The 13,776-nt window shown below is 40.2% G+C and overlaps 1 protein-coding gene across 1 annotated transcript; it reads right to left on the bottom strand.

Annotated features, from left to right (window-relative positions):
* Positions 1-9,672: 9,672 nt before the first annotated feature.
* Positions 9,673-10,786, bottom strand: LOC100515441 (olfactory receptor 52A5-like). The gene has a single exon (XM_021062371.2). The coding sequence runs from the start codon at positions 10,784-10,786 to the stop codon at positions 9,836-9,838; it is 951 nt and encodes a 316-aa protein (XP_020918030.2). The 3' UTR covers positions 9,673-9,835.
* Between the last annotated feature and the right edge of the window lie 2,990 nt (positions 10,787-13,776).

Here is a 13,776-nt window from a genome sequence, read left to right as displayed (position 1 = left end):
TTGGCAAGCCCCAAGCAAGAATCATTTGTTTTTACTGGGAAAATGTCCAGTTAATACAGCTTAGTAACATTATGACTATGATTTCAAAACTGGAGCTGCACTTGAAGAGCATGAAAATCCCTCGTATCCACGTTCAATCCCCCACTTCCTTTTTTTAAGCTTCAGAAGGTATTGATTTGTCAGTTGCATTTATCAAGTCCTTCAAGTGACAATAATTAACCTCTTAATTAACAAATTAATTGTATTACATGTGGAAAACAGAGGACACTACACTGGACACATCTATAAATGCTCTGAGCAAAACGTCCTTCAACTTGGAATGGGGGGGTTCATTGAGTTGGGTTTTGGGAAAGATTGGAACATATTTTTCAAATATATATTGGATACTTGTTTGTTTTTCAAATGAATTAGCTCCCTCAAACTTTGACTTTTTATGCATTTCTGCTATAGTCATATTCTGGTTTGTTTATAACTATATATGTATCTTATTAACTTTTGAATGGCTTCTATTGCAAATAGCTGTACAGCTGTGATTCTTTGCAATAAAGGAAATCTTTCATGTTTTCAATGAGTGTATCTTGTGTGTTCTATCAGATATTTTAGAGCTAGAGTCTGGGGAAGAGAAAAGTTCAAATATCGCTTCACTTATAACTGAGTGAGTTTCACTATTTTATAAATTCTGAGTTTCATCATTGATTAAATGTAGAAAACAGTTCTTATACGTCATGATACCAGAGCAAGGATTAAGTTGAATTATGACTGGAACACAACTACGGCAATAGTCAACAGAATCTTCCTCCCTGTAACACCAGGAACAAGCGCCGTCACGGCCATTGAAGACATGAAGACCAAGTAGCAAAGATATTTTTCCAAATGCCTCAAGAGAGCTCTGAATCAGATATCCCTACTAGGATATCCCATTTCTTTACTCAACATGTCCAAAAGCACACATCTTGCATTTATTTATCCATCCCACCAGCTTACAAAATTTATTGTATCAATGAGTAACACAAGTCAATGAAATCAGTGAGGAAATCAATTAATGTGATAACTATCTAGTAAGTGTCAAATATATGCCCCAATATATGAGAAACTAAAAGGTGAAACAATGAGTTAAATAAAAGGAAAAAAAAAATCAGCATCTGTCCCAGATAGTGCGGGGGGAAAAAAGGACGAACTCCATGTAACAGTTTAAGACTTATGCAGATGATTAGAGACTCCCTCAAATACCACTCTCTCTAAGAAAACTTTCTATTTAAGGCTTTTTGGAGGAGATGCCAAGAAAAGGAGAGTCTAGTCTTAGGAGTGATGAGAACAGTACCAGGTAACAGGGCAAGGGTTTCAGAATGGAGGCAACATCACAACAGAAGTGAACAGACACAGTAAGGAAAATGGAAATAAATCCAGAAGAGAGAGATGTATACAAATAAAAGCGAACAAAACTTCCAGACAAAACATATAATTAGAAAAGCAACAGGGACATCCCATAGAGAATGATCTTGGGGAGGTCCTGCTGTGGTGCATCGGAAACCCATCCAGCTAGTGTCCATCAGGATGTGGGTTTGACCCCCGGCTTCGCTCAGTGGGTCGGGGATCTGGCGTTGACATGAGCTCTGGTGTAGGTCACAGACGCGGTTCGGTTCCAGCACTGCTGTGGCTGTGGCTGACAGCCGTATCTCTGATTTTGACCCCTAGCCTGGGGATTCCAAATGCCACAAGGGTGGCCCTAAAAAGTGGGAAAAAAAAGAAAGGCAAGGCAAGGCAAAGATCTTGTTGGTGGCGCTGTGAAGGTCATTGGTCACCTTGGGAATAAAGAACAGTACAATGGAAATGGTGAAGGCCCCACAGTCTTCTGTAAAATGAATGACCTTGGCTCCAGGTAATAAAGATACCCCCAAACCTACACTTATTTAATTCAATGCTTCAGTACATTTTGCACTTAACACTACTGCTGGTTTGCCACGTAGAATATGAATGTGTCAGGCCCATGGGCAAGCTACACATAGCACATAGGCCAAATACAGCTTGCTCCCTCTTTTTGTAAATAAAAGTGTATTGCCTCAGCAGTATTGAACCCAACCAGCATCCATGAGGACACAGGTTCAGTCCCTGTCCTCGTTCAGTGGGTTAAGGATCTGGCATTACTGTGAACTGTGGTGTAGGTCACAGACATGGCTTGGATCCCGTGTTGCTGTGGCTGTGGTGTAGGCTGGGAACTTCTATATGCCAAAAGGGTGGCCCTACAAAAAAGCAAAAAAAAAAAAAAAAAAGTATCGCATTACCACCATATCCATCAATTAATGTAGCATCGATGGGAGCTTTTGCCCTACAGGGACAAAGCTGAATAAACAGGGAGGGATCATAAGATCAAAAAATTTAGAATATTCACTGTCTCTTTACATAAGAAGTTTGCTGATCTATAATTTAGAGCAATTATTCATTACATTATAATGTATTAGTCATTTATATTCCTCCATAATTGTTTGTTTTTACTGACCCACTCTTTAGTTTTAAACCTTCTATGAAACTTTCTATAAAACCATGTTACATACATCAGAAAGACATTTTAGCCACAGCTGAAGTCCTGATATGAAATAGGTCTGCTTCATCATTCAGTGCTTCCTATAGATACACATTCACGTGTGAAATTTAATTTCGTTTAGTTCCAGGAACATCAAAACCATTTCAGTGCCCCAAACGGGCATATATAACACAGAACCAAATGGTCTCCTTTGAGAAGTGTATGGGTTTTCCCTTGTACTACTTGCTATAGTTGTGAACATTGACTTTAAAATTCAATGGAGATCATCTTTCAGCACAAAGGAAGTAAATATGGAAACCACCACTGGGTATATATGTATGTGTATATATATATATATATATATATATTTTTTCTTTTTACTGGCATGTGGAAGTTCCCAGGCTAGGGGTCAAATCTGAGTTGCAGCTACCGGCCTATGCCACAGCAGCACAGGATCCGAGCCACATCTGCGACCTACACCACAGCTCATGGCAATGCCAGATACTCAACCCACTGAGAGCGGCCAGGGATCAAAGCCGCATCCTCATGGACACTAGTCAGGTTTGTTACTGCTGAGCCATGTCGGAATTCCAGGGAATATATTATTTATTTAAGCCATTATCCACAGAAATTTCATAATCATGGTTCAAACATATCTTTAGTTAACTCTATTCTTTACCTATCTAGCTATTTTATACTTACCTAGACCTACAGATAGATGTGAATATAGGTAGTAATCTGTTAGATATTTAGTTGGGCATTTTGGATTAAAGCACATGCGAGAATTTGGGTGTAAGTCCTGTCATGTAAAAAGTTTGGATGTCATTCTCCCATCGTTACAGCAGGAAAAAACGATAACACAAACAAACAAACAAAATGGCTTTTCTTCATTTCCTCCGAGAAATAAGACTGCAAGAAAACTACTGTTTCAAAATCTCCAGAGTCAGGCAAACACAGATATTCACAGACAGCATCAAGCTACGTGGAGCAGATACCCTGGGACTTCAACGACCTTGCTCCACGAGAATGGTGAAATAACAGTTTTCAGAGAGAAAGAAAAACACACAGGCCACAGACTTGAATCTGCATAAAGAACCAGTGCCAAGAAAGAATAAAGGAAGAAAAATGATTTTTCTTATACCTAATTGATTTAATAGATACCTCCTTGCTCAAGTAATAACAGTAAGAAGAACTCAAGAGATCGTGGGATATGGAGAAGTGACATAAATGGCAGCAGTGCTATGAGGGACAGGAGGGTGTAAGTGGGGAAACTCCACTGTAAACCACCTGCACTAACTGCGAAACAGCACAGGATTATTTTAAGTGGGCTCATGGTATTTGTAAATGTATACTGAAAACTCCAGACCAACAGTTAAAAGCTTTAAAGGTGTATAGTTGGCATTCCAAGGAGAGAAAGTGAAATCATGTAAAATTTTCAGTCAAGTCCAGAGGAGAGAGAAAACGGGAAATAACAACAGGAAAGAAAGAATAAGCACAACAGAAAACAGTTACGAACGTGGTAAATATCACCCCAACCACACGAATACTCACTTCAAATATGAACTGCCTAGTACATCAACTGGAAGCGGATCAAAGACCAGGACCCCCAAGGGAATGGAAAAATACATGCAGTGTCAACGGACCAAAAGAAAGTGGGGGCAACTAGGTTAATTTCAGACAAAGCCGACTTCACATCAAAGACAAATATCAGAAGGATGTGGGGATTATGTACTGAGGTAGGAGCAACCCTCTCAAAAGACAGAGCAGCCCTTGGTGGGCATGAACCTAAGAGCGAGCAGAGCATCACAATTCGTGTGCAGAACGGACAGAGCCGCGAGGAGGTGTAGACAGCGCCACTGCTGTCGGTAATGACCTGAAGTCCCTGCTTCCAGTAACTGATCAAGAGGTCAGAAAATCAGCAAGAATACAGCCGCTGAAGAACACTCTCAATCCACTTGCCCTAATGCCTATCTGTGTCTATAGATACAGATGTAAATATATGTAGTGATATATCTATAGATGTAATACATAGCTACGAATTGACATTTATCGGTTTTTTGCGTTGTTTTGTTTTTAGGGCTGCACCCCAGCATTTGGAAGTTTCTCTGGCTAGGAGTCCGATCAGAGTTGTAGCTGCCAGCCCACACCACGGCTACAGCAACACCGGATCCTTAACCCACTGAGCAAGCCCAGGGATTGAACCTACATCCTCATGGACACTATGTCAGATTCTTAACCCACAGAGTCACCACGGGAACTCCCAGTTAGAGAATATTTTATTCAACATCATCACAATAAACATTTTTCTCAAGTTCACATGGAACATATTCAAAAATATCCCACATTCCAGTCCGTCGAACACACTTTAAACATGTAAAGGAATGGAAACAATATAAATATTCTTTTCAGACCTCAATGAAATTAAACTGTAAAATATTAACAGAAAAATCACTAGAAAATTTCCAAAGATTTGGGGATTAAACAACACACTTCTAAATCACAATAGATCAAAGGGGAAGTCTCAAGAGAAAACAAAACAAAATAGAACTAAATAAAAATAAAAATTAAACACCAAAATTTGTGGGAAGGAGCAAAAGCAGTGCTTAGAGAGAAATTATGGCACTGAATGAACACAGTAGGAAAAAGAAAGATCTGCAGTCAATAATATAAACCTCTGCCTTAGGACACCACAGAAGGAAGATCAAATTAAGCATAAAGCCAGAGGAAAAAAAAATAAAAGGAACAATTTGAACAGATATCCCTGAAATCGAACAAAGGAAAATAAAAATACAGAACTTGGTGAAAAATCAGGTTTATTCAAACATTCAATAAAATTGATAATCTCTAAGCAAGCAAACAGGAAACTGATAGAAAAATGCTACTATCACAAATGAAAGACGTGCTCATAACTACTACTTACATGGACACTGTAAATAAAATTGAAAGTACGATGAAAATTTCTATTTTCACTAGTATGAGAACGTGGATTCTATGATAAATTCCTTAAAAATGCAAATAACCAAAATTCAGAGAGAAACAGAATTATGAAACTACACAGTAAGTTAATAAATAATAAATTTCCATATCAAAAACACCAGGGCCAGATGTTTCAATTGATGAATTCCAGAAAATATTTAAAGAAGTAGTATTCTCTCCAATCTCTTCCAGAAAGCAGACACAGAGGGAATAAGTCCTAACTCACTCTCCGAGGTTGGCATTAACCTAACAGCAAAGACAAAGACAGTAACAGAGGGGACCAACTAGACCTGTATCTCTCATGATCACAGACGCATCAAGTCTCATCCAAGTGTTAACAAAGAACCTTCAACAACGTATTAAAAACATGACGTTATATCCAAGTGGGATTTATTCCAGGGGCGCAAGGCTGGTTCCATACTGGGAAATCAAGGAATGTCTTTTCATCACAAGAACAGGCTAAAAAGGAAAATCAAATGACCATATCAATGCAGCAAAAGCACAGACAAAATCCAACAGCCATTCCCAGTGTGCGTGGGGGGGATAAAAACCCTTCCAGCAATCCAGGATTCCAGGGTTCCTCTTAAAGTCGCTAACGAACATCTACCAGAAAAATCCTACATCTAACTTCATCCTTAACGGTGGGAAAGCGGTACTCGCCCCTAAGATCAGAAACAAGGCAAAAACCCCACCACTCACCATTCCTATGAAGGCATCACACTTGAAACCCTAACCAGAGCAGCTATACAGGGAAATAAAAGGTATGTCGATTTAAAAGGGAGAAATAAAACCATGTGTCCACAGATCATTTAGGTTGATACAAATATTGTGTATGATACCATGTGGTAAATACATAAAATTATGTATTTTTTTAAAGCATATACCTTTATAAGCGTAGAATGGGCCTTAGTATTTGCAAATTCACAATAATTGCTTGGAACGTAGAGGTATCCCAGCGGGAACGCAGACAGTAAGAAAATAACCTGGCTGCATAGCGGATGTACGAAATCATCTCACTGAAGGGGATGGCGGGGAAAGGTACTGATCTAAGCAACTTGAGAAGCGAGTGAAGTGTAGGAATAAAAGCAAACGCGACGGACCACAAACCCTTGACTCTAGTTTATAAAGTTGTTTACCACACGGTCAAGGATTCACAAGTTTGACATGGGTTTACTCAGATACAGGAAATTAACAATTAGGTGGTTGAAGTCCTTTCACTATCGGACAAGGAATTTACGGAGAAGCAAGGAGAAGGGGTTAGAAAGATCCATGTGGTAACGAATGAAAGTGGCAGATGTTAGTAAGGACTCGAGATTAACTTAATTTAGATACAAATGGTTCCATATAGATCCATTTACAGATACGTGCATTTACACGGATTAGGATACACACGAAATTCCTTGCTTTGCCAGCTGAGAGAACCTAAAAGAAAGACACTCAGGTAAAAACAAGCAGACTAATGACCCAGTTCAGGAAATATGCAAGGAGAACTTGGAGCAAATTTTAAGGCTATAAAATAAGAAGACACACACACACACACACACACACACACACACACACACTGAAATATGCAAGGAGAACTTGGAGCAAATTTTAATGCTATAAAATAAGAAGACACACACACACACACACACACACACTGAAATATGCAAGGAGAACTTGGAGCAAATTTTAATGCTATAAAATAAGAAGACACACACACACACACACTGAAATATGCAAGGAGAACTTGGAGCAAATTTTAATGCTATAAAATAAGAAGACACACACACACACACACACACACACACACACACTGAAATATGCAAGGAGAACTTGGAGCAAATTTTAATGCTATAAAATAAGAAGACACACACACACACGCACACACTGAGGGGTATGTCAGAGAGTGCGGGGAGCCGAGACGATACAAGAAGCCGAGGAAGGGAGGCTGCCTGCACGGCACGGTTCCGAGGACAGGCCCCAGAAAACAGGAAGGCTCGCCTGCTGACATAGGTGGAAAACTCCATTTCCCAGGAAATAATTTCCATTTTACGTTGCTGAGTGGGGACTGCTCCATGGATGATTTAGTCTTTTCTGTTATTCACTTGCTATTCAGTTTTCCTCAGGCTTTCCTGATTATTTACTTATTATTCTTATTTTCCTGTGGTGATTTGTGACTTAACAAAGTCACAACAATAATTTAATAAGAATTTCATCCTGAAGGACTTTTCCTCTATTTTAATCCGACTTAGTTAAAACATAGTGTCTATCTATTAACTAGTTACATAGTAAACTTTAGAGTTAGGATCTTAATGAGGTTCATAAAAGTTAGGCATATCTTATCCAAGAAACCTGGCTGTGAGTTTCGTCCTTGATTTTAAAAGCTTTTAAATGATAGCTAGTTTAGTGAAGTTGGTTTATATTTACTTACACCATCTCCCTGCCACAACGCTTTGAGGATAAGCACCAGTCTGCAAACAAGGTTTGTGAATGCCAAGTTCTTGTGTCTGTGACCTCTTCAAATTGTAAAGACTGGCTGGCCATGGGATGATCTGTACTGAGTCTCCTCCCTCCCACACGATGTGGCAATCACTGTACCTAATTGCCCCTAAATTGTACTACGTATAGTTGAGATAGAGATCTTACAACATAATGTGTTGTACCTAACTGCCCCTAAATTGTACCCACTTAGTTAAAACAAAGATCTTAAAACAAGATGTATAGCTGCTATACCATGTAACAGTTAACCAATGGACTTTTAACACTGTGATGTAATCTGTAGCAAAAAGCTGTCTATGTAATCAGCCACTGTTGCCAATAAAATCTGAGCAGTCCAGCGCCCTGAAAGAAGGGACAAAGAGGCTGACTCCGTATTTGTACATTCACCGACCCCATCCATCTTCTTCGGGAAAGTGCACACTCCCTGGCCCCCGGAGCTGGCCTCCGGCAAGAGAGGAAGAGAAACCAAACGAAAAAATCCCGCAATGGTCAAATTGGAACAACCTGACCAAAAAGAAAGTAACCCCAGATTACAACACAAATGAAAATGAAAACTCAAACTCTAAATTCATACCGATATAAATAAGTGATTGAGTAAATTAATAAGCAAAGGAGAATAAATCAATCTGCCATGTAGGATTCCAAACAATTTATTAAATTACATAGCTACTCTATCCTAAGAGAGGAGAAACATTAATCCCCACTTCTTAGGTGTGGGCTGCCTAAACTACCTTCCAAAAAATACAGTACGGAAACAGCAACTGGAAAAAAAAAAAAAAAAAGTTTATAGTGGATAAACCTCACAAGTAACCAAGGTCAACATCAAGAGTGGAAAAGCTACCTTGATAGTGTGTACCCAGGATGTGTGATCAAACGGCACTGTAATGTCAGTGCATAGCCTTCCTCCTAAAAACACATGACCCCGATCTAATCAGAGAATAGCATCAGCTCGATGTCAACGGATGATTTCTATGAAATGCCAGAGCGGCACTCTTCCAGACTATCCAGGTTACTAGACACAAGGACACTCGCAAAAAGTCACAGCCAAGAGAAGCTCAAGGAGACATTGCAGCGAAATGCAATGTGGTAGCCTGGATAGGATCTTGGGTCAAAAAAATGAAGTCGAAATTAAGGAGTTAGAATAATACATGGACTTGAGCTAGTTATAATTAGTCAACATTAGTTTACTAATTGGAATAAGCACATCATCCAAGTAAGACCATCATAGTAAGGAAAACGGGATGTGGGGTCTCTGGGAACTTTCACTAATACATACTGAGGCTTCCGACAATCCAAACATGCTCACAATAGAAACTATACACATGTGCGTTTCAATGAAAAATTAAGCACCTGACATTCTTAGTGCTCAGATCATCACAAGAAAGAAAAGTATTTACCTTGAGTTGGGATTATAAATATAATGAGGAGGAGGACGTTACTGCCATCAAAATTAGAAGACAAAAATAACTCACTGCTATTGGCATTACCAAATTTCAACCGATTTTATTGTTTTTAAAGAACTCAGTGCACTTCATGCTGTAACTCAGAGGCAAACACTTACGCTTAGGTGTGTTTTTAAGAAATTTTCTTCATTGAAATAGTCAAGAAAGATCTTTACTGCCTGAACCACACTCAAGTCTTCATGATTTCTGTCTTCAATTCCATCTATTGATGAATTAATCATCTGTCCATAAACCGACATTGTTTTGGTAGGAATTAGCGCCAACCCGTCTTGAAAGGAAACTTACAACTCTGTATTTCAGCATATGATGAACTTGAGGAAGCAGAGTCTCACCAAGAACAGACATTGTCCAGAGACATGTTTTGTGATGTGATATAAAATTGGATGATTAGAAATCAAGAAGCACCCACAGAGTGGAGCATCCTGGACACTCGATCACGAATCTGTTTAGTCTTCACACCATAAACGACAGGATTGAGCAACGGGGGCACAAGCAGGTAGAGATTGGATAGAAGAATGTGAACATAGGGTGGAATATGGAACCCAAACCTGTGTGTAAAGAAGGAGAAGAAAGCCAGGAGATAAAATTCAAGGAAGACACAAATGTGGGCAACGCAGGTATTGAAAGCTTTAAGCCTAGCTTCCCTCTGAGGCAGACTGAAGACAGTTACAAATATTCGAATGTAAGAGAGGGTGATGAAGATTATGTCAAATCCCAGTACGATGAAAGCCACAAACAGACCATAGATCTTGTTGATTCGAACATCTTCGGCTGCCAACTTCACAACGGCCATGTGCTCACAGTAAGAGTGAGAGACCACTGTGGTCCGATAGTGTTTCAGGCGGCATTTGATGAGGATGAGACACGGAGCTACCAGGAGGGCTGCTCTGAGTGTCACTGCAACCCCAATCCGAGTGACGAGTTGGGGGGTGAAAATGGCTGCATGTCTCAGAGGGTCACAGATTGCCACGTAGCGGTCCAAGGCCATGGCCAACAGAACACCTGACTCAATACACTGGAAGGAGTGGATGAGCCACATCTGAAAGAGACAAGCATCGAAGTCTATTTCTGGCGAGTGGAACCAGAATATCCCCAACATTTTGGGCAGGATGCAGGTACTGAGCATCACGTCGGTCGCGCCCAGCATGGCCAGGAAGAGACACATGGGCTCGTGGAGGCTGCGCTCAGACTTGATGGCGACCAGGAGCAGGGAGTTCCCAAACAGGGCAAGGACGTACATGGCGCAGAAAGGAATGCCAATCCAGGCCTGCACAGGCTCCAAGCCCGGGATGCCCGTCAGCCTCAGCACTGAGGGCATGAAGACGGTGTCATTGTGTTGAAACATACCGGCCTGGAACTTCCTGGTTTAGGGCTTCCGATTCGAAGTGGCCGTTTGGGTTGAGAGTCTCTCTTGTCTTCTAGTCTCACCCGGATTCATACTTTCTGTGGTTAAAGGTGGTTTCAAAGGGCATTTTGATAGACATATGCATTTTTTCATGGAGCAATCAGTTGTATTCAGGAATGCGGATACAGGCTTCTTGAAGGATGTACCTCAAGGTCTGTTTCTGTTCCCTCCGTCTAGTTCTCTGTCTCTGTCTCTTTCTGTCATATACACAGAGACATACAAACACATACATATTCAGAGAATGTGTCTGCTTGCAGTTTTTGCATAATTAGTTAAAACACTGTCTAGTTTGCTTGGTCTTCCAAGTTAATAAGATTTAAGGACATAAATGTTGTGCTACATATACTTTTTTCTAGAAAAATCCCTCATCAAAAGAAGTCCTATTCATTCAGTCCAACAGTCTAGTAGAATAAAATAAAAGTAATACCACTCACACTTGCTGATCTGGATCTTGGGAAAGTAAGTTACAAAGTGATGTCGTCGCAGATGATGGGGCTAAGGACCTAAGAGACAAGAACACATGACAAGCACTCTGCCGCCTTTGCACATGGGACGCTTCAAGGAGGCTGTCACAGGATATTGAAAAGCTGCCTGCATCTCAAAGTGGGAGCCTAGGGAAGTTTTCTGGAAACAGGGATAAAATTATACATTTTAAAGATAAATAGCTGAAATAAAATGTAACGTGACAAACATAAACAAGACAAACTTATTCCAGACTCAAATGTGACACAGGAATTTTTCACATGCAAACTTATTTCTGTAAAATTTGAAATGGGAAAAATTTCGCCTCGTAGAATAATATCCAAAAATTTCTAAGTTGCTGTATCATTTCTCAAGACAAACCTTTTTAAATAAAAGGATATTGAACTTCATTCTAAATGAATGATATGCTTAATTTCTATGTGAGAGAAAAATAAACTTTCACATGTACTATTAATATTAGAGCTAAATTTCACTTAATCACCCTTAAAAGCTTATCAGCCATAAGGAGATGGACAGGTGCTAGAATATGCAAACAAATTTAGAATTCTATCGCTGTACGTTATGCTTTCATCTTCTCATAACACGTCCTTTGGGTTTCCTCCTGCCCTTCCTGGTCTTTCCCACTGGACACACATCATTTATATTTTTTTTGTCTAAAAACTCATTTATTATTAAACTCTCAACTCAATCATTACCTCCTCTAGGAAGAGTCTCTTCATAGTGTAAGAAAAATACAAAAATTTTTTGTCTGGCCTCAACATATGATGATTTATTAAACATATCTAATAGACATGCAGCACTAATGCACCCAATTTAATGCAATTGCAAATCCATTTGCCCTGGTTTCAATGTCTAGTCGCACAGAGAACTGGGATTAGGAAAAGTAACGAAAGAACCAGTCTAAAAAAATGCTGAGAATCTAAAGTATCTTAATGTATAAGTTTCCTCTGTTTTTACTTCAGTATTTTCTTAGGAAATACTTCCCCTAAGTCAGGTTATAAACCTGCTTGAAGATATGAGGAGATTCATCAGGGGTGAGAGGAGGAAAGAAAGGTGAAACATACTAACTAGACCAAGAGGAACTCATTTCTACTTATTTATATTCCTCGCGCCTTTGGTGAAATCCTGACAATCATTCTTTTAGGATGTCTCTTCTTCTTTTGCTAAGCCCATGGCATGCGCACGTTCCCGGGCAAGGATCCAACCTGGGCCACAGCAGTGACCCAAGCTGCTGCAGTGAAAACGCCTGATCCTTCCCTCGCTGGGCCCCAAGGGAACTCCAAGAGTGACCCCTTGTACATGACGACAGGGGGCGATTTCCCACGGTCCCCTGAGACCCTTTCTATCGTTTCTCTGTGACGACCTCAGAAGCCCCCGGAAGAACACGCACTCGCAAGCTGAAGTCCCATCTTCTCAGACGCGAGCCCGGAGAGGTCCATGTGACCGTACTGCAGTGATGAAGACGCCGTTTCCAACGAGACTGATACGGGGCTAATATACTGCCCGCAGCCGAGCAAGGTCATGACGCAAATCTCCCGAGGGATGGCGCTGACAGCAGACACATCGGGGGAGGTCACCACACGTAGAATTTTTCCAGCTTCTAACATGAACGCATGAATATTGGACGAAGTGGCCACTGCTGACTCCAGGACTCCGCGGATTGTACATTCAGAGACTCATAATTTAACTGAACAAAACCGAGAGAGAGACGTGGAAATAGAGTGTATTTCCGAATAAGAGCTAATCCTAATGCTTCTGTAATGTTTACCCAGGACACCTCATGGATTTTTTTTCACTCAAATAAATGTCTTGCTTCTGGAAAACAGCTTGGTAGTAGTCAATTTTGACTAATCAGTGCTAGGCAATCCAATACCCAGAATCTACTCCCTAACTTTTCATACAAGCGGGCTCACACAGACACTTTTATTTGGATTACACAAAAAAAGTGCAAGTCTATACAAAATGAGTTATACTGATTCATATCCTCCCTCAATACATGTGCTTAAAACAAATTCACCTACCATATCATGAAACAGTAATGTGTGGTTAATGGAGTCCTTCCAGTTCCACACAGGAAAAGGGTTATTGCCTTCGTTGCTGAAGGAAGCCAAACTTCCCCATGAAGGTATTATAATGATTGTAATTTTTATTATTCTCATTACAAAATCACTCACAACCAGCCATTGGAAACGCTGAAACAATCATCATTTTTTCTAAGTCTTCATGAACATATAATTAATTTACGTTTCTATTTCTGCCTTCCTGCTTGATGCAGGTGCATGAACATAACCTGTGCATTCAGAGCTAAGTTCCGGAAAATCTTGCGTGCACATGCTTCTCATTCTTCATGACCATTGTCTATGTCCCCTTTGAGCTTGCTTTTCTGTGCGGAAAGTGAAGGATTTGACGTCCTGATCGTGAAAAGTCTTTGCCTGGCCGGGCGTAAC

The sequence above is a fragment of the Sus scrofa genome, chromosome 9, assembly GCF_054392235.1.
Source record: "Sus scrofa isolate SSC_HxYL_T2T_F1_AM1 chromosome 9, Sscrofa_HxYL_maternal_Yorkshire_Landrace_v2.0, whole genome shotgun sequence".
Taxonomy (NCBI): domain Eukaryota; kingdom Metazoa; phylum Chordata; class Mammalia; order Artiodactyla; family Suidae; genus Sus; species Sus scrofa.
The sequence above is the reverse complement of the archived record's forward strand: the minus strand, read 5'-3'. Positions and strand labels throughout refer to the sequence as shown.